Below are 27,986 nucleotides of genomic sequence, written 5' to 3' on the forward strand. Positions count from 1 at the left end.
CCATAGAAAAATGGAGACAGGGAGAGAGAAAGAGGAAGAGAGAGGATCAAACACTATAAACTGTAAATGAAAAATTGTTTAAATTCATTCCTCATGTTTTCACTTGAATGTTTGAAAAACTACAAGCAATCAGTGTACAATATTGAGTAATACAGCAGCATGTTTCCCATATGTGCCACAAGAAAGGAGCAGATAAATTACATCTATGAGTGGAGTGGAACAGCTACAATGTTGTCGTAGGCTCGATGGAATTTATACTACGTACACAACACACGAAAATTCCCGACACATACACATAACTAGTTGGCAATGTACATTGCAATTTCGCTTCACCACCAAAATAACTCAAGTTCTGTCGTTCACATGATTGCAGAAAGCTGAAATTAATGAAAAATATAACAGTTCAAGAGTCAACGTATTGACACCTCACATGAAAGCATTTCTATCAAATTTACAATCAGAAGTGTTGATGAAGGATGCAATGCTAAAGAAGGTTTTTATGGAATAATAATATTCAATTTTTTTTTTTAAAAAAGGATAAAAATGAAGTTACCAGCATGGAGAAAGGAGCAAACTTATGGATTGTCATGGGAGCATTCTGTCAGTTCAGAACTCAACATGTGATGGAGGAGGAAATCTACTCGCTGGCTCCGAGTCTTACTGCTGTTCAATGGAAGAAGTTGCCAATCAGAAAAATGGTTTACATTCTATACGTGTTAATGAAAATTTTCCCATATCTCAAGATTAATCAATCATACTTACCCAACATTACGTCGTCGCTCACTTCTTGCATCCTGAAATTACACAAAGAGTTCAGGTTCACACAAGTACGTACTATTATTAATAAAGACCAACACTGTTAAGTAACGGAAAAAAAAGAGATGTAGATCTCCAAGATTAGTACCAATTGGTTCGATTATGAGTACTTGGTTCAAGACTAAAGGATCAAACAGAGGGTAGGCTGGTAGAAAGACATAAAAGTCTAGAACTATTTTGAGGGTTATATAGTGATGAAAGGTTAGAATACAATTTACTATGTTCTGATATAACTGCTGTTTGCGTAAATGTAGATTTAAATGTCGAGGGATATAAAAATAGGAGGAAGTGAGGAAAGAGTAAAGAAACAGGGTTTATGGGGCAAAAGGCCAGAAACAAAATATAGCTAAAGTTTAGGTTCGTGCCCCAGACAGTTGTTGGTGTCATTTCCATGTGCTTACAACATTTAGCAGTGATATTTTTGTCAATGATTTAGCTTCTGTTTTTTCTCTTTTGACGAATGATCTAGCATGGTAGATCATGAAGAAATCGTTCTCTTTCTAAATTTCAATGGCTATAATTTTCACGAGTGTAAATAAGAAATAGCATTTCTATGATGAAACCAAGAACTCCAACAACTCGCTAGAATCTGTCAAGATGTTCCTGCGTGCAAATGAATATGCTAGTAATAATAGCTTCACTTCATGAGAACCAGCTGATGCAGGTTCATAAACTAACCTTGTCATCACCATCCACACAGCTTGCTGCAGCCTCTAGATCCATTTCTGCTTGAAAAGCTTCCAAGACAAATGCAACAATCTGGAAGAGTCAAAGCAAACGTTAAGTGCTCGTTTATCATATTTTTTTTTTCAATTGTTGAAGTGTTTGTTAGTCGTTTCGGCACCAACACATGCTACGAGCCTATACAGAGGACAAATACATAGGAAAGAAGAAAGTGCCCGGCACAAAAGAATAGTAAACATGGATACTTACCAAATTTAACAGCCACAAAACAGAGATAAGATAGAAGCTCACGAAGTAGGCATAAGTCCAGGCAGTCCCCGTTAGTTCCTTGTAGCTCTGAAATGTTAGGTAATTATTATCGGATACTTGGACCACCCATGTTAGGAAAGCAGGTAGGTCTAAACTGTCAAAATGACATTAATCATCTCGATACTCTTTACATTAGCATATTTAAGCAGAATGCATGAAGGATGCAACAACTTGTAAAAACTAAGATCTTACTACAAGTTACTCAAAGTAAGTTCACAACGGTCATTGAATCCTCAAATACATAATTTATACTTGTAAGGAAAGTCCACTTTGTTCACGTACAGGTTAATACTCAAAAAGGCACAAAGAGAAACTAAACAAACGACTTACTGAAAACAACACAAAAAAAGAAACAAGATTTGTGATATTGATAGAATGTTGATATTTTAAATCACATCCAGAAGGATAATCAATAGTATTGGCATGTCACAAACCACTCAAACATCAGAAATTTGCCAAGTGTCTTCGACTTCCATCTGTTTGTTGTACACTCATTAAGCAGAAAAAAAGAAATACTCTCCTCTCTCAAAATTGTTAATTACCTCGTACATAATAATTACCATCTCAAAGCTGAGGAAATGTTCTTGAATAACAGAAATACCTCCAGTATAGGTACTTGTGCATATAAACATTATGAAAGAATCTGAGCATCAGCCTAATTGTTAAATAGACTTAGATCAGTGAACAACATTTGAAAACCATTACATAGTCGTCTAGGATATAGTATATCTACAACATCTTCCCACATGAGTAACTTGATTATAGAGTTCATGATGCAGACTTCCAAGTGTCTGTACAGGTCTACCAAGAGTAGGGTCAGATACATGCTAAAATATTGAGCATCAACCCAAAAGTTTGAAGTAACTGTGTGATTAAGAAAATGGACATTGGGCCTAATTCAACCCAAAAGGCTAGCTCATGAGGAGAGAATCTCCCAAAACCTTATAAGAAGGGTATGCGACAGTTCATTTGCAACCAATATGGGATGCTTAACACCCCCGTCTCCCGCACGCCTAGGACCGGGATGCGTGGACAATATAAATTTGGGGCCAAAAAGTTGGGTCAGATACATGCTGAACTATTTCAGCCTCAAACCCAAAACTTTAAAGTAATGAACATAGTTAAGAAAATGAATATTGGGCCTAATTAAACTCAAAAAACTATAGCATGAGGAGAGGCCAACCCAAAATAAGGGGAAGCAACAGCTCATTCACAACCAACGTGGAATACTTAACTCCCTCGTCCCCCACACGCCTAAGACTGGGAATTGGTGTGTGGACAATATAAATTGGGGCCCAATATTAGGTAAATGAAATAATAGGAATAGATCTAGCTCTAATAACATGTTAAAGAATTTCAATATCAAAAAATCAAAACCTTAAGGTAATGGGTAGAATAGTTCAGGACCATTTGAGCTCCTTTGGAAGCCCTTACACAACCAATGAGGGATCAGTGTCATATCTTCTAACAGGTCCAGTACTCTAGAAATGTTGGAAACTCGCATCGGGTAACCTGTGCGATAAGAGTGTGCCACCAACCTTTAAGGTAATCTTTATAAAGTGATGGTCAGACCAGCTATGCTATAGGCAGAGTGTTGGCCGGACAAGAACTCGGACGTCCAAAAGGTGAGAGTAGCATAAATGAGGATGTTGAGATGGATGTATGGGCATACTAAGACAGATAGAATCAGGACCATAGATGTATGGGCATACTAGGACAGATAGGATCAGGACCAAAGCTATTCGTGCCAAGGTGGGAGTGGCCTCCATGATGGACGAGATGAGGGAGGTAAGGTTAAGATGGTTCGGGCATGTGAAGAGAAGATGCACAAATGCCCCAATGAGGAGGCGTGATAGATTGGCTATAGTGGGCATAAAAAGAGGTGACAGGCCGAAGAAGTCTCGAGGAGAGGTGATTTGACATTACATGACACACCTGCAACTTACCGAGGACATGACCCTAGATGGAAAAATATAGAGGTTGAGGATTAAGGTAGAAGGTTAGCAGATAGTCGAGCGTTGTCTAATTCCCTTATCAGTACTGTTATTGACTTACTGTTACTGTACTACTATCTTATTCTTCGATTTTAGTATTACCTATTATTTCCTTTGCTTCAGTCATGTATTATTTATCGTTTCTACTTGTTCTCTTCTTAATTGTTTTTAGCATGACTTCTTCGCTATTGTATTTGCTATACATACTTGATTTTTGATATGCTTTACTTGAGCCGAAGGTCTATCGAAAACAACCCCTCTACATTCACAAGGTAGAGGTAAGGCTGCATTCACACCACCCTCCCTAGACACCACTTGTGGGATTACACTTGGTATGTTGTTATTATTGTCCAGTACTCTAGAGCCATTATACTCTTTAGGAAACACTAATCCAAATGATGTGCGCACTGTAAACCTCTTACAAATATTTTTCTCTCTCTATAAGTGAATGCACATGGATGTTAGTTTTTCGTCTCTAGCATTCTCATTTTCTTAAAACCACAATTTCATCTCAATTTTCTAGGTGGATCTTTCCTCAAAGGAATTCATTTTACACTCTTGTAAAGACATATGTATCATAGCACAGAGGAAACACAACAACGTTAGAAATAATGCAGCCACTTAAGGATTAGGCTCGGCTCCAGACACCAAAGTCATCATCCATCCTACCTATTTTGAAGGTGGCCCATTGGTTCATTTAAGCTTTCCTTTAAAGGTAAGAAAAAACACGACTGATCTATGAAGAATATGCATCATAAAGGATGATCAGATATACAAAAGATAGTTCTTCTAAGAAGATACAATGGTAATTGTGGAAATCCTAAAATCAGGATACCTGCATCCACACTTGCCAATTTCCCATCACCAATATGTTGAAAAGTGTGACCATGCCACTTGGATAGTCATTGAAGTTAAAAAGCAAATAGCTTGGATTGTCAAGAAAACAAAGTTGATTGACTTCCAAGTGGAAACCCTACAAGAATATGCAACAATAAAAAAGGATCTTGATATTAAATGATAAAATTGTTTCTTCCAAGAAGATCATGATGAAACGACAAAAAGATTGTCCCCTTGTCGTTTATCGAGAAAAAAGGTCCTTAGAATGGTCTAATTTCACCATTGACAAAAGGATACTCATTATCAGCAAGGTCAGTTTGGGCTAAATTGGGGTTTCCAGTGTTGACAATCCCCCCAAAGATCTGCACAAGTTAAAAAGTAACCAAGGGTGAAAAGGCAGAAGAAGGATAGGAAAAGAGTAGACAGACAAGACTTCAACATCGATAAAGAAAATGATGAGAAAAAGCTATTTCAGTTTCTCGTATGATACCATATTGACTAAGACCTATAGCCAAAGTCAATCTAACGGAGAAAAAAAATTAATTTAAGCACAAAGAGGACTTCACAAAGATTAAAAACAGAGTTCAGATGAGAGGAACGAAATCTTAATGGAGTGATGAGCATAGTAATAGGCTAATAGCAACAAATATACCTGTAAACCAAGAGAGCAATAAAAGCACAAGATGCAGAATATGGTCCCCAAGTACGGCATCAGACTTGGTATGAGGGTCAAAAATGTGGCAACAAAAGCACGATATCGCTCTACGTGCAGCAAGAGTCTCATTAATCGTAACATTCTTGCGATAAGAAGATAGCGAATCCTGTAAGCACCATAGTTGTCAGCACACAGAAGCATTTAGTCTATCCATAAGACAGGAGCGCTAAATTGTAAAGCATCAGAAAGAGAAGACACTGAATAAACTGTAAGCACCCAATAGTGGGTTTCTCATTCTCTTACGGACGCATTCTAAGTAAGAAAACATACTCCCAATAGTGGGTTCCTCGTTCTCTTACGGACGCATTCTAAGTGAAAAATACACTCTAAAAATAAGGTAAGCAACATTTTATAAGTATATATTGACTATCCTAAGTTATCTTTTGGAATATTCTATGCGATTTCCTTTTTCAAGTACAACGAATCTAGACTTGTATGATTTAGAAACATATTCACTTGATATTCTGACCACTTATCATCCTTTTGGAGACCATAAAAAGCAGATAATGTATTATGGTCAATGTAGGTTCATTATCATTATAAGCAAAGGTTATACAAGCCGCAAAAGGATAATCAAGAATTTTTCAAATCATTCTCTAGCTATAACATCTAAATCTTATTAACACCTCACTTCAAGAGTAGCATCCAGAAGTCAGAACATAGAACATAGGAAAAAAAATAATCATAAATCCATCCAATTAAGGAAGAAAACAAAAATCAAATCATGGAGAAAAGCATCTAATTCTTGTCTCCAAAAAGTCTTTTACTTGTACATGGTAATATATTTAGCAAAATAATTGAAGTACTCAACAAATGTCAGAAACGAGAGCGGAAAATTTGGCAGAATTGCAAGAGCAAAATAATTAAGAGGCCTTTACCATTCTCCATTTGACAAGAAAGTCAGATCATCAGGGGCTATAAAAGTAGCTGTTTCTCCAATAACTGTGAAAATTGAATTCATTAAATCAGTTAAAACCAGAAAATGCAGAGAAAATCTAGCAATCTCACTATGTGCAGAAAAGTGAGAAGTGCCAATTAATGCAAAGAACTTGACAAGCAGTAGCACTGTTGACTGGGTTCACATTATTATTAGAAAAAAAGATCACTTTTAAACACCAAGAAAAATATTGGCAGTAGTGCACCATATTTTAGACAAAAGACAAACAACCACCTCTAATAAATGAAGTGAAATCATGGAAGTGCACATATCTTCAGAGGATTCCTTATCTCTTGATTTTTCTCTATCCTTTCCATTAATATCTTTGAAGATATGACCTTTAGGCCTAACTCAACTGCAAAAACGAGCTCATGCGGGGAGGATTGCCCAAGACCATAGCCACAACCCGTTCCCTCAACCAATGTGGGACTTTAACACTCCCCACACACTCAGGACTCAATTGGAGGGTGGGTTAATGGGCCCAACAATGTTTAACACAACAACAAGGATCAATAGGTCTGGCTTTGATGCCATGAAAAGAAAATGGACCCTGGGCCTAACTTAGGCCTCAAAAACTAACTCGTGAGGTGAGGATTGTCCAAGACCGTAACCACAACCCATTCATAAACCACGTGGGACTTAAAAACAAACTACAAGGATTATCAAACAAAGGTGAGGTAACATAGCATAATTCAAATGACACTTTCAGATACAGCCTTACATATCTTATAAATTGAATATGAAGAGAGAAATCTGAAATACAACTATGAGCCAAACAATTTGAAATCTCAATCCAAGTGCTAACACAGTACTTAATATAAATTTAATAAACAACTCAGGCTTTGAAACCTTTGAAACCTACCAATGACCCAAGTGACGACAAAATCAAATTGATTTTGACCATCTCTCCAATAGTTCTCAAAACCATAAGTGTACACTTTTAGTGCCATCTCGATAACATACAGCCAGCCTGTGCAACAAAATAGAAAATGGTAAAATCCCAAATATTCTCAATCCAAAGAGTAAGCACAACACCACAATTTTAAGATGAGAGTCTGCGAAGAACAATGCTTGATGTCAAAGAGGCACCACCATAATGATAGCATAAGAAATTCAAATATTTATATTAATTACTCAAAGTCTACAAGGTCATTACACACAATTTGACTGTTGAGGACAACTGCCAAGTCTAAGGAAAAGAACACGAAGTATCTAGTTCTTTAATATCAATACCCATGCCCTTTCCCCTAGTGTCTTTATGCTTAAAGAGAAATTTCATTTTTTTTCCCAAGCTCTAAGCAGGACGAGAACGGCATAACCTTTGCTAGTTATTAGTAGGATTATTTGATGGCCAAGTGTAAACCTTGCTTTTGGCTACATGGATCTAAAGAAGTTCAGATGCAACAAGATGCAACAAGAGACTGCATATACAAGTGCACCATTGTTGCTAATCTAAGTTGGTATTTTTTCAGTGGGGTTAAACATTTTTCAGGCATCTTTAGTGAGACAGTATAAAAAGGAACATCCATGAGCCCTTTTTGATAATGACAATAGTTATATAAATATCAACAGGTATACTAAAAACTGTGCAGCACCCCTCAAAAGTAAGGCCAATTACAACAAAGGGTCCTATCTACTTTGCTACTTACAAACTGTCTAAAACATCAAAAATATCTTCAGTTTGTATTAACATTTCCTGTTTACACCAAAAAAAAAAAGCCTAAGCATGAACTTCTGGATGTTGCATTGCTTGTCCTTGAAACATCTCTGATTCCTTTCTGCCCAAACAGACCACCAAACACATGCTGGGACAATCTTCCATTTAACACCTCCTTTATTTTTTTGATTGGTAAAGGATATAGCATTTTAACACCTCCTTAATGCTTCCTAGCATCGCCTACCTAATCCTTAGGTTGATAAAAAATATTCCACAACTGATCTGCCCATTTACAATGTAAAAAAAGATGGCTACATGTCTCTGCCTGTTCACACATAGCATAGGTAACATTTGGAGCATAGTTGAATTCCTCTATTAGTGAACATCCATGAGCCGTAATGTGGGTTCTTTGGAGAGAGATATGAGAGCATTTGAAGGGGTTGAAAGTGATTGTGTTAAGTTGCAAACTAGTTTCTTGTTTCTAATTTCCTTTTGGAGGTGCCTATGTGTACAAATTGATTGATTTTCTTTTGTATAGAACCATGCTTTGGTGTAAGTTCTCTACTTTCTGGTATACTGCTTATTATACGGGATTTTCCCCATCATTTATAGAATTATTTTATCAAAGAATCTTCAGGAGACATCTTAAAATGCAGATTGACAGAAGACAACCTCCTAGACAGAAAAATAACTAGTGAAGTATCTTTTCGCCAATTTAACTGGCAATAATGACATTACCATAAGATTTCTGTGAAACTTTATAGAACCTTTGCTGAGCATGATCATGGCAGGTGTACTATGAAATTTTTCCAGAAATAAAGAAGTGGGCCAGTGCTGCACCTTGCCATATTGCCAAACTTACTGGTGTGTGGCGCTTCTTTAATGATTTCTTTTATAAATGGTACTCCCTCCGTCTCAATTTATGTGTCTTAATTTCCTTTTTCAAGTAATGTAACGGGGTTTTGAACAAAAATCTCAAGTATTGTAATGGGAATTTGAACCTAGGACCTACAAGTTTTTCTTGTACCTCTCTACTAGTTGGTGCATCTAGTGTAGACACTCAGGGGAGGATGTGGATCATCTCTTACTACATTGATAGGTAGCGTCACATCTGTAGTGAGAGCTAAATAGATGGCTCGGTGGTATAACAGATCATATAGGGTAGGTACTGTGAAGGATGCTTTATTCAGTCGGGCCTTTAGAGGATGGAAGAGAAGACATCAGACATGGGATTTTGCTCTATTATCACTAATGTAGATCGTATTGAGGGAAAAGGAATAGGAAAACTTTTGAAGGGAAAGAAGATGATTTTGTACGTCTGAGGAATAGCCTCCTACTTTAATGTCTTTTTGGCGCAATCATGAGGTTACTATTTGTATAGAAGATTGCGTGTGTCTAGTAGAGAACCATATCTTTCTGTAGATTCTCTATTTTTTGGTGTACCTCTTGTATACAAAAACTTCCCCATTATCAAGAAAATTATACTTAATCAAGAAAAAGGGTGGTGCACTGTTAAGTAAGGAACTAGCAATATTAAAGTCAAATCTCAAGAACTTAACTAAGTCCTCCAATTCAACAGAGAGAATTGTTGGGACAAAGGAAAAGTTTTAATATTTGAAATATCAAATAAAAATACAAAATACTACCAGCAAAATTCAGATATCTCTATCTTAAACTAATTAACCCTCTACTAAGCTAGTTGATGTATTTAAAGTAAACGGCAACCAAAGCTGTTAGTACTAATATAAAACCATCTAAATAACTTTCTACCTATTGGGGTCAAACTATAACCAGAGTCTGATGAATGAAAAAGCACATATCAAATTTCTAGAAATATTGGTGCCAAGCCCTGAAATTCATCATGCAACTTACCAAAGGTGAACTCCACCTTCTGCCAAAAGGTTTGACCCGAGTTGTTCTGTATATCGAGCTATAATGCACCAACAGAACAAGTCAGTGAGGTTCATACTGAACATAGAAAAGACGTAAGCAAAAATAATGTGAAAAGAGCAGGATATTTCTTCAGTTGTTAGTCCTTGTCTCAAGTATTTTATTATACATAAAAGCACAAAATTCACCACCCAAACAAAAGCTTTCCCCATTAACATCCATGAAAGTAAGTTATGAGTGAAACATCACAAATATCACAACATATGAGGATCTTGATTTATTTTTTGGGGTGAGAATGTTGATCCTTTCATTAAAACTCAGGTGGTCAGTAAGATGTGCCAATCCTTTCAAACATAAAATGATTTGGAAGAGGAGGTTTCTCTGAGCAACTTAGGAAGAAACTTGTATGGTGGCACTGTGTTATTCTTATCAAACATAGAAGAGCAACCCCACCTCCTTGATGTTGCATCCACACAGTACCGAAAGCACTAGACAGTAAATAAAGAAGGACAAAAGTTCCTTCCTTGTTCAGGTTCAATGTTCAGATACATGGTGGATGGAGTCAGGAGGTACTAATTCTTATAACAAAGGGAAGGATGCCAGTCACGCCACACTAAGCTTGATTCAACACAGTTTTAACAATTAGGGTAGTTGCTGTTATGACTTGGTTGCGGGATCAGTGGCTGGTAATTTATTCGTAACGTATATTCTTCATACCATTTTGCTTTATAGACATGATTGTTCAGATTTAACAGATCAGATACCAAAAGGATTTAATATCACTTCACAAGGTCAAATTAGAGAACCACAAACAGTCCTATATGCTGGGGCTACCTTAAGCATAGAGCGATAATTTATTTGCATCCAAAATCCAATTAGAGATTGTACAAAGTTAGATTCATACCGTAGTTTCAATAATAACAGCAACAAGATTGACAAGGAGAACAAACACTATTATGTACTCAAACGTATTGCCACGGACGAAGTCTCTCAACTTCTCTGATGCTGGTGAATGATAGAAATTTGGACATGCTTCAAAGATAGGCAACTACAATAGAAAACAGAACATGAGGGATTCTCTGGTATAACCTTCAAACTGTAATTGAAAGGGTAAATGGACTCACTGAATCTTCCTTCTGAAATCTTAGTCCGATTGCAGTGCACAGATCAGCAAATTCATCCAAATTTATCTGCATTTGAAACAGAGGAATTCATGAGAACAGTGAAAACAAAAACGAAGATGGAATTTTTAGTGATTGAGAAGATTTCATTCATGAAAATGAAGATGGAATTTTTAGAAACTTGAAGTTCAAAGACTTGAGCAGATCTAACAAACTTGAAATGGTAAGGTACTAGATAGATGTGCTTATTGTTTAAAATCAAGCTCTGGTGCTTAGTCATTCAACTTCATCACCAATCCAATAATCCAATAATACACCAAGTATTGATAGGATAAACCAAATATTTCGACTTTGAGAAGCGAATGGAAAATACAAAATAAGTAGTTTAATCTATCACATAATTTCACAACTTAAAGGTAAATTCAAGTTTGAGACATTTTAAGTACGAAACTGAAGAAAATAACTATCAATGCCACGAGTTTAAAAAGTTTAAATCTGTTTTCCATGTAACAATGTTCCTAGAAATGTTTGGCAAACCTAATAGTTTCGGTATACTCCATTATAAGCATAAAATCTACTTGTCTGCTGTTGTGTGGTCAAGATCATCAAGATAAAGTGTAAATATGAAAACAAAGCTAGAGCATAACAGTAAGACAAGAACTGTAGTTGCTATTACCGTTAGCAACAATGAAAAGTTCTGCAAATGGAGGCATCATTGTGATGATCACTATTCAAACAAAATATACACTTTGCAAAGGAAATAATTAAAACATAAAATGTTAAAGTCACAATTCAATCATCAGAACAATTCAAATTTGTACAAATCAAGAAAAATGGAGAGTAATGAGAATGAAAGTACCTCAGTGTATCAGAGAATTAAAAAGGATTCATAAGTACCTTAAAGTCACCAGTATCATCCAGCTCATTGAATATTGACTCAAAATCATCTCCTGATATTTTCGGCAATGTCCTGAAGACATTTAATGATAATGTATCAGTGTCTACTGCAACGTGGAACCTTGATAGATATAAGTGAAAGGAAGCGTGTACTACTAGTACATGAACAATCAACAATTTACAGGTGAATCATCAAATACAGGTGTTGGTAATGCCTCCTATCTTGTTATTGCATTCCTAATCAGTATCACAATTTAAACATTCCTTTCTCTCAACAAATGGAAGACATGATCTATCAAAATTCAAATATTCCTTTACCTCAGATAAATGCAAGACATTCTTTCTTTTTATGAAAACTAAAGTAAAAGCTATCTACTTTTTTTTCCCTTCCCCAGTCGACCTCTGGACAGAAAATAGAAAAAGGTTCACTCACGGAACCTCTACTTAGAAGCGATCTTCAGAAGTTCATAGATGGATTTTGAAAATCCAAATATTACACCATGCATGATTTAATTAGATTTATGATGAATGGAGCCACTAAGGATGATATCTCCCATGCAGCTATTGCAATGTGCACAACCTGGACGCTATCCTGACTAAGCTGCTAAAACAATGGAAGGTTCATGTCTAAAATAATGGTTGTGGCAACATCAGATTGCTCTCATGCCAGTACTGGAAATGCCGTGTCCCATAACACAGATTCACTACATTCTCAGCTAGAAAGCTTTACAGCCAGCATGTTGATATGGATTTTGTCAAACAGCCTTATCCAATTCAAGTTGTGACTACTAGGTCAATTTCAGTTTCAAGGAATGGCAGTAAGAGCCACACCACAAAAATAAGTCAATTAGTGAGAAAAACTAGAGCATAGCAGCAGAACCCCTATATGTCTGAAATGCATTGGAAGGTTACGTGCAGAATGAACTTTACCTGTATTTGTTAAGTTCCTCAAACAGAAGGATACATTGCTTCTTGTCGAGGACCCCGGTGTTCTGCCAATGTCAAAACAACACAACTTTAGGAGTGTCAACCAATACATTTAAAGAAACACAAAAACCCTTTTGAATCTTATATCTAAGATCGAATTTGGTGGATCTTTAGACATTATATCTCTAGATAGTAAGGTAAGGGGAAGAAGTTTATAAATCAAAATACCTTATTAAATTCTTGAATACAACAGAAATCTATGAAAGCACCAACTCCTTTTCCATTAGTTATTTCTGCCTTCACCCTGTGTTGCTCTCTCTCTCTCTCTCTCACTACCTATGCATACTTACATACATTACAGTTATTCATGTCAAACAAGCCGGATCAGCACTTAAAATGGATCACGGGACAGGCTAGGCTAGTTACTGCTTTAAATGGCCCATGGGACAATGGCCATTGCCAAACAAATCCAGTAGTTAAAATTGTCGGCATGGGTCCAATTATTTTATAGAGAGATAGAGCCCGTACAAAATTGGCTCCTAACCCATTTACATGGTCAATTTCAGGCTGGTTCGTAACCGGTCTGCCCATTTTGTTGTGTTAAATATATTTTACTGTAAAATTATTAATAGTAAATCGTAATTTGAACAATTAATGCGGATACCAAAATTTGAAGAACAAGGATAGAAGCTTCTCTTCCATGGGTAAAAGGAAGGAAGAGAAGGATATCAAATGCATGTAAACCACAGAAACTTAATTGGAGAACCAGTTATGAAATATCCTACTCACGCTCTCATCAATCAAGCTAAATGCTTTCTTCAAAGTCCTTAGCCTCTGACGATCTTTTTCAGCCACTTGTTTTACAAGCTACAACCAAAAGAGAATAACAAATTATATACGTGCAAAGTCAAAAATATACAGGAAAAGTACGAGCTATGGCAAACAATAACATGGTGGCAATGATTTCCAATAACTTGAAGCAAAACAATGGAAGACCTTACCTCACTTTTGAAGCTATCATATACAACAGCAAGAACTAAGTTGGTAACAAAGTAAACGCCCAATAACACGTACAGAACAAAAAACAAGCAAAACCACCGTGATTCCCTGAAAGGAAAAATACATACTACAGGTTTCAAATTGAAAAGTTACATAGAAATAAAAGTTAACCAAACATTAACTAAATAAATACAAACACCAACTAAGAAAGCTTGACAATGAGAGTAAAATGTATTCAGATGGTGCTCTTGTTATGAAGGTGGGAGACACTATCTTTAATTGTAGCCAAAAACATAACCAAAACTCAGCTTTTAATGGCAAAAACTAATCCCTTTTTTTTTTTGATAAGGACTGGCAAAAGCTATCTTACACATTAAAGCTTCTACTGCTGGGTAAACTTCAACAATATTATAGCGAGTATTTTAAAGGGAACTAAAGATAATTTTCTAAGGCACTCACTTGTATGCAGGAATCCATACATCTGGATTGTTTGATGTGGTAAATAAAACAAACATTTGGTACAATGTAGTGCCATATGAAGTAAACATCGTTTTCCCCTGCTGCGTGTCTTCAAAGAAGACATATGCTAACCAGCTCGAGAACAGAAGAAATAAAGCAGTTAAAGCCTGCAGGGGACAAAAGAGAACATAGACAAAAAGAGAAGGGTTTAGGTTAGCAATAAGTTGGAGAAAGGACGTAAGATGATAATATTCAGGTGCGAAATATTTAGATTATTATATCATCTAGCATATTGTATCTGTTAAAAGCTATGCTATGAAAATAACCATTAATCCTCAAAGATAAGGATAACTAACCACAACATTAAGGTAGGTAAGAAGCATTCCTGCAAGGATGAAGAAGCTATCTCGTAATTCCCTATTGTCAAAAGTATAAAATTAAGATCAGATTAGCAAAAACAGCTCCAAAACCAAGTCAATCAAGAAAAATAAAGTGCAGGATGTGGACCCAACATGCCATTTTTCTGAACCTTAGAAAGGGAGAAAAAGAGAAGGAACATCTAGTGGATTACACTGCTTAGGCCTCATTTGTTTGCACTTAATGGAGGCTTGATCTGAGTCATTCAGATCTCAATCTATTAAGAGTGTATGTGTGTGTGTGTGTGTGTTTTTCCTTTGACAACAACTTATTAGCTCTTCATAGGTCTGAAACATTCAAATCTAGTATAGTATAAAAATCATTAAATGTTCACTTAAAGATTCCTAGATATGTTAACATTTTATCAGTACTCTATTTATTATCACAGCCAACTACAGAAGCAGCCGCCTGCCACTACCCCACCAACCATCACCATTGCCAGACACCAGCACACAACTACCGCCCACTACCTCCACAATCTTCCATCACCAGCAACCACTTTTACCATCAACTCCACCGTACAACAACCACCACCTACACCACTATCCTCCACCGCAAAGCCATTATCATCATCAACCACCACCACTTGCCTCCACTGCACAATCGATGTCCTTGACATCATATGCAATATTAACATGACACTGATAAACAGTGGAAAGACAATGAATATGCATCAGCATGAATGAGTCCATATAAACCTTCATATTTAAAAAAAATATATTTATAACTAAAACATGATTTGAATGAGAGGTGCATTCTCATTATCAGATGAATAGTTGTGATTACTATAACTTTATAAATCAGGTGCATGTCCAAGACATACTTTACACATTTGAAGCTCATACAACAAGTCGAAGGTGGCAACACGATCACAGAGAGAGAGAAGACAGAGTGATTAAATTTAAAATCATAGCTAGACACTTCCATCCACTTCAAAGTTGATAAAAGGCAGAAATTTCACAAAACCATAGAAGAACATGCCCACCTTTCCTTGGTGAGGTGGGGGAGGGTGCAAAAGCATTATGGACAATGAAAGAATATAAGCATGAAAATATAAATGATTAACAGCAGTAGAACACAATGATATTTACTTAATATTTGGGGAAACAACAGCCAAAAAGATCACTTCTTTAAATTCCTTCACATATAATAACGAAGTTAAGAATTGCGTATAAAAACAATATTCCCAGTAAGGATTATATGTTCACATTTTCAAGTAAAAGAAAAAGACAACTAGACAAGAAAATTGTGACACCACTTGGAAGGAGAAGTCTGGGTAAAGAAAGTTAAAACATAAACATCAATAATGAGGTTGTGACTAGAATTGGAAAATCAATGAGCAGCGATCCTACAATGACGTACCTAATGTTCAAAATAAAGAACACCACACGGACATAGGGTGCAATACGGAATGGAAGATAATAGAAGTCTGCTAGAAAGAGAATGTAGACCACAATATCCGCAACCAAGATTAACAGCAAAATGACCTGAAATATCAAGACAAACAAGAAAGAAATTGTTATTATCTAAAATTTCTATCAGTTCCTATGAAAGTTTTAAGCAACCTAGGATTCTCCAATTCCAACGAACCTTCCCACAATTATTTTCCTCAAAAACCATTATGAAAAATCTAGTTATGCAGGTTAGTTTTGAACAGAAAACAGTTTAAGCAAAACCACAAGAGTCGCTTTTACACAAACTTTGTGGGCTTATTAGATAGAGAACTTCTTGTTGGAACTTACCTCCTGTGTAGGAAGGAATTCAATGGAAGTACAAGGAGTTAAAACAGAAAGTGATTCTGTTAATTAAAATATACATAATACATTATATTATATCACCAAAACTTTTAATCACTTATGCTCCAAATTCTGTAGTTCAAATCTAAATACATACATACATACATACATACATATATATATATATATATATAACAAAATATTTCGATCGCCTATGCTCTAAATTCTCTCTACATTTTCTTTCCTCCCAACATGAAAGAAAAAACGAATCCAAAATGAGAACTTTTTTCCGTTGTCCAATTTCATTCCCCTTTGTTTTTGTCAAACCAAAGGAAATAGGCAATTCCACCATTTTCTCTTCCTCTCCATTCCTTTCTTTAGTCACAAAACAAGTCGATTACTATTAGTAATGACTCTCCACGGAAGTGCTTTCCAAAGCAAAACACTAAAGCTATAGGAAATGCTTAAGAAGATGAGTTGGATGAAGTATTAGAGATTGTGCTGCTCTTAAAATTCCTCCTCTCTAATACGTCCTCACTTTGTCACTATGTGGAAGAACACAACAGTAGAACGTGCACCGGAGGGTGGAGACAATGGTGGAATATGACGATCATCATTCAGACACCTAAGAATCTAAACATCTTAACAAAGATCCATAGTTGTTGTCAAGTAAAATATCCACACCAATTTGGTGCAATATCTTATTGCTATTTTTGGGAGATTTCCAACAATAAAAGGAGCCACCATCACAAATCCATTCTATGTTTCTTCATCAACAGCAATATGCACTTGGTTGATTAATTATATGCTTTTTCTTCTCTTTCCAATGAGGAGAGACGGCCCCGTCTTTTCCACTGTAATAATTTTGTTTTCTGTTCGAAGTAGTAATATACTCCACAAACCAACCTCCAAGAATATTTAGTACTAAAAGAGTTACTTTTATCGGTGTTTGAGATTGAATGTAGAATATGAGGAAAATGGGGAAGGAGAGGAGGAGGAAGAGACCAACTTCACGGTCAATTTGATTATTTTCCTCATGATATATTGGTACTCTTTATTTCTGTATCTAAAGAAGGTGCTAAGTCACTCTCGATTTCGCTTCGAGGACTTGTTTTGTCAAACATCCACTGCTAACTGTTGTAAGAAATTTTTGAAAAAATGAGTTCCCTGGTATGCATGATTTATCTTATCATGTTTTGTTTTCATCAACTGCAGAATATGACATATCACAACCAAGATATTTCACCTTCTACTTTTAGGGAGAAGAGTGACAAGAACATAATACAAAAACACTAACGTCAGAGTAGGACTATCTTCACAAAAAATATTATCCTTTACATGGAGGAACGGAAATGTATGTTTTTTTTTAAATGAAGATCACCATTCATAAGGAGAGACACAAAAGGACTGGTACCAAATACCTTTAGTCTGTTGAGAAGACTTCTCCAGTAGAGATGGAAGCCTTCATATGATATTGGAAATAAAATGTGTATTACAAGAAGTAGAAGAGCAACACCCTGCAGAAGACAGTTTAAAAGAAACTGTTAGTAAGCCCAAGGTAGTCTACCCAGATTAGTAGAAATCTCTGGAGTTAATGTTTGTGTGTTTCACACGATTCTCCTACAGCCTAACATATGACTAGAGAAGTTCTTCTTCTGGAGCTACCTAGATAACTACATATATGTGATAGTAATGTTTATGCATCCAGATCTGGCCCCTATTATTCAATATTGGACCAGAGAATTTTCCTCTTTTAACACTACCTAGTAAAGACAGTAAAGAATAAGAACAAGAAACAATGAATAAGAAATCCTCACGAGCAAAGTAAGAATTGTCCCTAATTCTCGTGTAATAATAATGCAGCTATGGTTTTAAGAATGAACAAGAACTCCTAGTTTTCCTCATTCAAGCTTCCTACCAACAACAGCAACTATGCTTCAATCGAAAACAAGTTGAGGTCCGCTATACAAATTCTCACTATCCACGTCGCACTGTTAAGCCCGTCTCGCTATATCTATAACAACAACAATAACAATAATAATAACAATCAATAGAAATTAACAATAATAAGCTTATTTGGTATAAGAAGTTCTCTACCGGCATAAATTATTTTGACAAAGACTACAAACCTCACAGCAACACTGGACCTCAAGTAACGTCCTGACATGACTAAAACTGACCCCAACTAATTGATATTGCATGAATAGAGTCTCTTCCACTGTGCCAAACTCTAGGTCTGCATGAACTCCAAGAGATTTTTGGTCTTTTAAGACAATTTCCTTCGTGTAATTCTAGGTTTACCACATTTTTTTCAAACACCTTCACTACCAGATGGTTGCATACATATAGACAGATGCATTTGGAGGTAGACGCAGGACATGACCAAGCCATCTCAAGTGACTTCTTTCGATTTATCTTCTATATATGCTTCTTGCACCTTCTGCTAAATGTGATCATTTTTAATCTTGTCTAATCGTCTATGACCGTACATTAGCAACCGCATATATGTGACACTCCTCGTAGAAATGATGGACTTTAGAGGCTCATTACTCCCATATGACATTGTTGGTCTTATAGCCTAGTTAGCACTTCTCTAATTCAACCATTCTATTTGATTCAATGTGTAACATCTTCAACCATCATACCATTTCATGGAATATAGAGCCTAGGTATCTGAACTGTTTGCACTTAAGCACTGCAATCACGACTAATCTCATCTCGGCTTCACTCTTATATGTTGCTAAACTTGCAGTGCATATATTCAGTCTTACTTTTCTTATTCTAAAACCCTTACTCTGTAAAGTATTTCTCCATAGTTCAAGCTTTTGGTTGACATCTCGCTGGTTTTGTCAATTGTCTGCAAATAGTATACATCGACCTCATCGAATATACTGACTGTTACTTTATCCATAACTAGGATAAATAATTATGTGCGCTGTGTCACGGTTATAGAAAACTCTTCTTGTATCACCTAATATTGTTCTCAGACATGGTGGCTCCTTCATACATATCCTTTATGGCATTTATATATTTAATATGAATTCCCTTTTTCTTCTAATGTCCACCAAATAAACTTTTCTGTACATGCTATCATCATATGCTTTCTCTAGATCAATGAACACCATGCAAAGATTTTTCTTCCCCGCGCGATAAACTTCCATCAATCTTCAAAGGAAATATAGAACCTTTATTGTAAATCTCACAGACAGAGATCCAAAATGATTCTTTGACATTTTTGTAGTGTCCCTAGTTCTACACTCTTATCATGTTTTCTCAAAATTTAATTGGAGTGAAGGGGAGCCTTGGAGTAACTGGTAAAGCTGCTGCCATGTGACCAGGAGGTCACGGGTTCAAGCCTTGGAAACAGCCTCTGGCAGAAATGCAAGGCAAGGCTGCGTACAATAGACCCTTGTGGTCAGGCCCTTCCCCGGACCCCGCGCATAGCGGGAGCTTTAGTGCACCGGGCTGCCCTTTTTATAAGTTCAATGTCATGATAGTTCGCACGACTTTAAATATCTCTTATGTTCCTATATATTGGAATCAAGACACTCTTTCTCCACTAGCTGGATATCCTACCACTTCTTAGTATAACATTGAATAGCTTGACCGGACAAACTACTCCAGCCTCCCAAGACACTTCCAAACCTCTGTAAGGATACCATCTAGACCAGACAACTTTTCTAATCCTCATATTTTTCATGGCATCTGTTAGAATCCTAGGAATATTCTATAGCATATGCGTAAATATAGTAGGTAGCTTGATTTACTCCTAGATTTGCTCCTATTTTAATTAGGTATTGATTTGCTTCCATTTTTAGGACATGTAAACTTAGCGATTTAAACCCAACAAGAGAGGAGAAACAAGGAAAACAAGACATAGGTCAGTAGAGCCAAGCATATCGAAAACAATATAAAAATATGAGAAATGAGAGCGAGAAAGTCAGGGTAGGAAAGACCGGAAAGAAAGGAGCATTAACTACTATAGATAAATAGGATACCCAAAGTAAACCGGACCAACAAATATAAGCAGTAATCAAATGCAGAAATCAAATGTTAATAAACAAATGAGCAAAACTACGACTACTATGGAGAAAAGATAAGCCACCTAGCCCACCATGCAATGTGGAATTATCCACCACCATGCAAACTGTCCACCAAATGCAATGTGGAATTATCCTCCACCATGCCTTCTAGCTCTTGCTCAACCCTCTTCTTATCCAACAACTCAACAAGTCTGCAGTATGCTCGGACATGGTCCAATTTGTCTTTGTGAGACTAAAGAAGAGGGCCCAAATTTGTGTTGTAAAGTTGCAATGCAAGAATAGATGCTTGTTGGTCTACTCTGCCTTCCCGCATAATGAACACCAAGATACTATAATCTTTCCTTTTCTCTTCAACACTTCATGTGTCAGGCAAGCCCTTCTAGCAACCAACCATGTAAAGCATTTTATCTTAGTTGGTGCTAAGGTTCTCCATACCTTTCTCCACAAACATTGCTTAGAGTTGCCTTGCCGGGGGCTTTCCATTTTGTATGCCCTACTAACAGTGAAAGCCCCATCTTTACTATGTTTCCATCTCAAAGAATCGGGAGCATTGGTGGTGCCAGAGAATTTTTCTAATAGCTCTAGCAATTTGGCCACTCTCTCCACTTCCCAGTCATTCAAAAACCTCCTGAAGTTCAGATTCCACCCTTGTGCTGTCCAACATTCATTGATATTTGCATCTGGATTACTACATAGTAAAAACAGATCTGGAAAGGATTCTTTTAGAGGAACCTATTTGTTCCACGCATTTGCCCAAAACTTAGTTCTCCTGCCATCTCTCACTTCAATGTATATATTAGCAAAACCTCCACTATTCTGCGATTCCGACACTCTCTAGGGGTATTGTGCATATACTAGTACCACCATTATGATCGCAATCCTCGCAGTGGTGTTTTCCGGCCACTTTTCTGGCAAATCTTTTTTCCAATAACTTTCTGGCGAGACAACAAGCAGTTTTTCAGATCTATTCTTCAGGATAATCCAGAATTTACTTTATTTTTTGGACACTAGTAGACTTGTTTTCATGCCTCTCGGATCTGATATGTTTAGCACTAAATCTGTTGACTCTAGCACCAATCAACTATTCTTTTTATCTGAAGTAGAATACAATGACTTTCTTCAGTATCAGGTGAGTAAGTAGACATCTTCATCAATAGCTTATGTTGCCCAGATTGGTAATCATGTTAATCATGTTGCTTGTATCTCACAGTCCACCACACTTGGCCCTTGGATCATGGACTTAGGTGCTTCTGACCACATTTCTGGTAACAAATTTTTATTGTCTAATATTACTTACTCTCAGACCCTTCCTATTGTTACATTAGCTAATGGTTCTCAAACCATGGCAATCGGGGTCGGTCAAGCCAATGCCTTACCTTCCTTGACTATAAATAATATTCTTTTTGTCCAGGGTTGTCCCTTTAGCCTCCTGTCAATAAGTTGTTTAACTAAGGCTTTAAATTGTTTCATCTCATTCTTTGGTGACTTCTTTGTTATACAGGACCTCAATACGGAAAGGATAATTGGCAAAGGGCATGAGTCAAATGGACTTTATTATCTCAATTCTCACAAATCCAGTACAGTTTGTTCAATCTCTGACTCTCCAGATTTAATCCACAGACGATTGGGACACCCTAGTTTATCCAAACTTCAAAAAATGGCACCTAGCTTTTCCAAATTGTCTAAGTTAGATTGTGAATCATGTCAATTGGGGAAGCACACCCGAGCTACTTTTCCACGTAATCCTAATAATCGTGCAGGGTCTCTTTTTCATTTAATTCATTCTGATATTTGGGGTCCTAGTAGAGCCAGTTCTACATTGGATTTAAAGTATTTTGTTACTTTCATTGATGATTACTCAAGGTTCACATGGATGTTCTTAATGAAAGATCATTCTAAATTATTTTCCATATTTCAGACTTATTATGTTGAAATAAAGAATCAATTTGGTGTTTCTATTCGCACTTTTCGTACTGATAATGCACGTGAATATTTATCATCTCAATTTAAACAATTTATGTCTTCTCATGGAATTCTTCATCAGACATCTTGTCTTTACACTGCACAACAAAATGGGGTCGCACATAGAAAAATAGGCATATTGTAAAGACTAAACGGACTCTTCTCATTCAAGCAAATGTTCCATTGCGTTTTTGGTGGGACGCAGTGCTCACATCTTGTTATTTGATTTACCGTATGCCTTCCCAGGTACCATACTCGATTTTGTTTCCCCGGTCAACCTTATTTTCTTTGGGAGCACATGCTTTGACTATATACTCACTTCAGGAAAAGACAAATTTGCTCCCCGTGCTCTTAAATGTCTTTCTCGGTTATTCTATGGTACAAAAAGGATATCGATGCTTATCACCTGACCTCCAGCGATACCTTATGTCTGCTGATGTTACATTATTTGAAGGTCAAACCTACTTTACATCCTCTTTTGCTGAACAATTAAGCATTTCTGAGATTCTACCAGTTCCATTTTTTGGGGATCCCGCAATAGTCTATTCTTCCACATCATCTCATATAACTCCATCTTTCTCCTCTGCACCTCAACCACTATTGAACTATCATCATCGTCCACGCCCAAATGGTTCACGCTCGCTACCAAAATCCTTGCCTGTCGAGGACTTGTCTACACAGAGTCCTTCCATTGCCACTCAAAAAGGTAATCGATCTACTCTTAACCCTCATACTATATATACTTGTTTGAGCTATCATCGTTTGTCACCGACCCTTTCTGGCTTTGTATCATCTGTGTTTATTCCAAAGACTACAGGTGAAGCTCTTTCTCTTCCAGGCTGGCAACAAGCTATGATTGAGGAGATGTTTGCCTTACACTCTAGTGGTACTTGTTGGGTATATACAGTGAAGGTTGACCCTAAGGAACAATTGATCGCCTAAAAGCTCGACTAGTAGCCAAGGGTTATACACAGATTTTTGGTCTTGATTATGGTGATACCTTCTTTCCTATGGCCAAGATTGCTTCAGTGCGTCTCTTTCTATCCATGGTTGTTGCTCTTCATTGGCCTTTCTACCAATTGGATATTAAAAATGCCTTTCTTCATGAAGATCTCGAAGATGAGGTATATATGGATCAAGCACCTGATTTTATTGCTCCGGGGGAGTCTAGTAACATGGTGTGCAGACTACGACGAGCACTCTATGGACTAAAACAGTCACCTCGAGCATGATTTGGGAAGTTTAGCATGATCATTTAGGAATTTGGCATGGTACAAAGTGAAGTTGATCATTCTGTGTTCTATTGTCACTCTGCTCCAGGTTTGTGCATGTATTTGGTAGTGTACGTTGATGACATAGTTATCATAGGTAATAATGATGAGGGAATTATCAAATTGAAACATCACCTTTTCCAACACTTTTAGACTAAGGATCTTGGTCGATTGAGCTACTTCTTAGGTATTGAGGTTGCTCAATCCAAATCAGGAATTTCCATTTCACAAAGGAAGTATGCATTTGATATTCTTGAATAGACAGGGATGACAAATTGTAAGCCTATTGATTCTCCAAAGGATTCAAATACAAAGATCCTACCAGGTCTGGGGGAGCCCCTTAGCAATCCAGGAAGATATAGAAGGTTGGTCGGAAAGTTGAATTATTTCTTAGTGACTCGACCTGATATTACCTTCCCAGTTAGTGTTGTAAGTGAGTTCTTGAATTCTCCTTGTGATAGTCATTGGAATGTAGTTATTCGCATCCTTCGATACATGAAATCTGCTCTAGGGAAAGGACTTCTTTACAAAGACCGAGGACATGAGAAAATTGTTGATATTCAGATGCAGACTGGGCAGCGTCACCCTCTGACAGACGATCCACTTCTGGATATTGTGTTATAGTTGGGGGAAATTTGGTGTCTTGGAAAAGTAAGAAACAAAGTGTGGTTGTTAGATCTAGTGCAGAAGCAAATTATTGGGCTATGGTAGTGGCAACATGTGAACTCATATGGATCAAGCAACTACTGAAGGAGTTGAAATTTGGAGATACTAAAGGAATGGAACTTGTGTGCGATAATGACGTTGCACTTCACATTGCACCGAATCCAGTATTTCACGAGAGGACCAAACACATAGAGATTGATCGTCATTTTGTCAGACAAAAGGTACTCACAGGAGACATCATCACAAGGTTCGTGCGGTTAAGTGATCAGTTTGCAGACATATTCACCAAGTCCCTAGCCGATCCCAGAACAAGCTATATATGTAACAAGCTTGGTACATATAATTTGTATGCACCATCTTTGAGGGGGAGTGTTAGAATCCTAGAAATATTCTATAGCATATGTGTAAATGTAGTAGGTAGCTTGATTTACTCGTAGATTTACTCCTATTTTAATTAGGTATTGATTTGTATTGATTTCCTTTCCTTTTTAGGACATGTAAAACTTAGTTATTTAAACCCCAATAACTTGTGGGAATAATCAAGCTAAGTTCTCTCTCAAACTCTTATACTCTCACAGCATCCTTTACTTCTGACAATCTAATATTACGAGTGTAGCAAGAATTTCTATCCTGCAAGGTTATATGGATCTATAGAGTTATCCTCGTTATTTGAGTTAAACAATTGATCAAAAGGGGAGGAAGAAAGAACTGGCAAGAATACACTGATTAAGAATATGAAAGGAGGAGCTACAGAAGATATCCACACTCTACTCATTAATATGACTATAGAATTTGAAGAATTAACCATTGGGGGAAACCAGACAAAGGAATTAGTTCTCTATATAGCCTCCCCACCTCTCTTTGATCTCATTATTTTCTGTCAACATTTGCTGAGAATTCAGGAACAGTCTTCAATACACTTCGTCTATCTTCCTATAGAAATTTAATTTAAATTACCATGCAGAGGCACATGCATCAGTGCTGAATACTAGGAGGCAACAATCTCCTAAGGCACTTCAGAATAATCAAACGTGCAATAGGTAAAACAATAAAATTCACCGTAAATTAGGCCAAAATCAGAACCATCGATGGCTCTGCTTAAAAGTTTAGCTTCTTCACATACTTCTATTAAAGACTCATATATTTAACAACAAACCAGCCATGCACAAGCTTACCTCATATATAAGGGACTCAGCACCTGTCAAAAATGGCAGCTGTCCTAGATAGTAGTAGTCTCTATTATTGCATGACTCAGCTAATTGCTTGGAACACCACAATGGTTTCTGAGCAAAATGAACAGGAAATAAGTGAAACTATAATGGTCAGTTCTAAATTCAACAAACAAGTAGGAAGTATGGAGTCAAATTTAACATGCAGGAAAAATACAAAGGACTGAAACTGGAATAGAAAGCAAGGGAATTGTACAAACCTCAAAGAAGTTTAGAAGTACTAATGCAAGATAATTAAGTGACCAGAGGAAGTCAAAACGAGTAAACATGAAGTACAATTTTGCTGCCTCTCCAAAGCTCGATCCCTCCAGAATTTCCTCAGGTAGACCAACGCCATCTTCAGCCTGCATGTCTCACCAACAATTACGAAAAGGAAAACATGAAATTTCAGCATTTATCATCCAAAAAACTATTTCACGTTTCAAACCATTGTTCTCAAGGCTTTTCTACTAAATAACTAAAAAAAAGAGTAATTTGTTATGGACTAAATCATTTTATTACTAATAGCCTTGTAGGCCAATCCAGGCCTATTCTATTGAGACAAAAAAGTATTTTTTTGGAGGCAAACATAATAGAACATTCAGCTATCATCCTTCAGTATAAAGGTTATATCAGAGTGTCGACTTTAACTTCTTCCTCTGGAAAAAAAAGTTGTATAAAAGTCAAAAAGATATACAAAAGAAGAGTTACTGCATCTGGTGGACATTATGGAAAGAAAGGAATGAGAGATGTTATGAAGGAAAGGTTAGCAGCTTACAGAAGATCAAGATGAGATGTCTTACTCTTTTGTACTTTTGGTGTAAGTGAGATTTAGTGGGGGAAGTAGATAGCTTAGTGGAGTTTATAGGACAATTGTAAATTTTTGAAAGTTTGTTTTTGGATTTTGAATATGATGGCACCCCCTGGGGGGTTGTAAATCCCTTCTCATCAGTTTCTTGATGAGTTCTTTTGTGTGAATACAAAGCTACCTATTTCAAAAAAAAAAAAAGTTATTTCCTTGTGAAAAGTGATTTTTCAATAAAACCTGCCACAATGTAGTATGTTGGACATGGAATTCTTGAAAAAGTAAAAAAGACCTCCACTTTCACAAGAATGGAGCCAAATAAAAAAAAAGTCCAGACTGAAAACATTTGGAACATATGAAACTTTTGTGAGAAGTCACTAAATTCCTCAATGTCTTCTCTCTTTTTCTTGTTTTCTCCCCCACAGTATTCACCACATGAAATATAGAGAAATGATCAAGCCCACATTTTTCTCAGTACTCCTTGAGTCTTTAATATTTCCGGCAGCTAAATTAATTTCCTTGGAGCTGCAGACACCTGTTGGTTGTGCCTCATCTCGTCAAAAATTTCCTTCCTTTTTTTTCTAGAATGGTGTACCAATATACGTTTGAATTGGACCCATTAGACACTACCCCCATTTTACCACTCTAAGCATCTAATTTCAAAATTCGAATATTTCAGCAGCCCAAACACTACTACAGTACCCATACATTACTACTACTACACTATCTCTCAACAATTTGCATAAGTATTACCTATTAAAATCTCTACTTCATTAAAGCGTTGACCAAACAAAAAGAGGATGATTGATTTCACTGCATACTTCAGGAATTAAGACAAACAGATATGTCTTAGGGAGGTCAAAAGTGAAAGTCAATAGCCACCAAACATAGAAGTGTGGCTAAAACATAACAAAGCTGCAAAAGTAAGGAGAAAAAATATGTCTTTTCTCTTTTGCTTGTTGTCTCCCATTGTATTCACCACACGAAATATAGAAGAATAAAAAAAGATTAAAACCCAGATTTTTCGCACTCTTTGAGTCTTTTAGATGCAGCTTATCAGTTCCCTTTCAATTGCAAACACTCATTAGAGTGCCTCATCTCAGCTCAGATTGTCCAAAATTCCCTTCTTTTTTCAGAATGGTGTCAATATTTTCTTGAATTCAACTACTATACAACACCCCATTACCAAAAATCCAATCTTTCAATAACCCAAATATTAAAACTACCCATATCACCACTCCACCATTTTCTTTAACATTTTGCAGACTACCTAGCAAGATCTCTATTCTCTACTTCATGGAAAGCATTGACAAAGAAAGGGGTAACTTATTTCACTAGACAAGCCAGTCTTAGGAGGTCAAAAGAGCATTGAAATAGAAAAGGGGGCTTACAAGATCAACCAAAGCAGCAGCTTTTTGATAAGAAGATCCATAAGCAATAGCATCTCTGCGATTAAAATTGGAACCACCTATCCTCCGATTCAGACCCCAACTGCTGCTGCTCTCTCCTGGAAGCAAAGATTCTTCCATTGTTTGCTCTGTAAAAACTCAGCACAGTTGAAACTGAAGCAGAAATGAGAAGAAGAAGAAGAGTGAATGCAGTAAAGAAAAGGGTCGTTGAGGTTCAGTTAAGATAC

The 27,986-nt window shown here is 36.7% G+C and overlaps 1 protein-coding gene across 2 annotated transcripts; it reads right to left on the reverse strand.

The window, feature by feature from the left end:
• Positions 1-63: 63 nt before the first annotated feature.
• On the reverse strand, positions 64-27,979 carry LOC129891539 (two pore calcium channel protein 1B). Of its 2 annotated transcripts, none has more exons than XM_055966933.1 (24): positions 27,742-27,979; positions 25,767-25,910; positions 25,513-25,620; positions 17,817-17,912; positions 16,022-16,146; positions 14,599-14,659; positions 14,243-14,409; positions 13,786-13,891; positions 13,574-13,651; positions 12,788-12,849; positions 11,858-11,930; positions 10,964-11,029; positions 10,744-10,887; positions 9,822-9,879; positions 7,155-7,262; positions 6,234-6,297; positions 5,293-5,461; positions 4,938-5,002; positions 4,639-4,729; positions 1,750-1,836; positions 1,495-1,575; positions 763-794; positions 554-660; positions 64-377 (listed from the first exon to the last, which is right to left on the reverse strand). In XM_055966933.1, exons 1-23 carry the CDS (start codon positions 27,877-27,879, stop codon positions 576-578), a joined length of 2,208 nt encoding a protein of 735 aa, XP_055822908.1. In that variant the 5' UTR covers positions 27,880-27,979; the 3' UTR covers positions 64-377; positions 554-575. The 2 variants fall into 2 exon arrangements, with proteins under 2 accessions (XP_055822908.1, XP_055822907.1); XM_055966932.1 differs by having other exon boundaries at positions 554-663; positions 27,742-27,978.
• Positions 27,980-27,986: the final 7 nt, after the last annotated feature.

Source organism: Solanum dulcamara, chromosome 6 (assembly GCF_947179165.1).
Source record: "Solanum dulcamara chromosome 6, daSolDulc1.2, whole genome shotgun sequence".
NCBI lineage: Eukaryota > Viridiplantae > Streptophyta > Magnoliopsida > Solanales > Solanaceae > Solanum > Solanum dulcamara.

Coding starts and splice junctions, on each gene's coding strand:
- LOC129891539 (XM_055966932.1), bottom strand. CDS start 27,879: ATGGAAGAATCTTTGCTTCCAGGAGAGAGCAGCAGCAGTTGGGGTCTG. Junction 7,263..9,821: donor GAAGGTGGAGTTCACCTTTG/GTAAGTTGCATG, acceptor TTTGTTGCACAG/GCTGGCTGTATGTTATCGAG. Junction 1,576..1,749: donor TTTTGTGGCTGTTAAATTTG/GTAAGTATCCAT, acceptor TGACTCTTCCAG/ATTGTTGCATTTGTCTTGGA.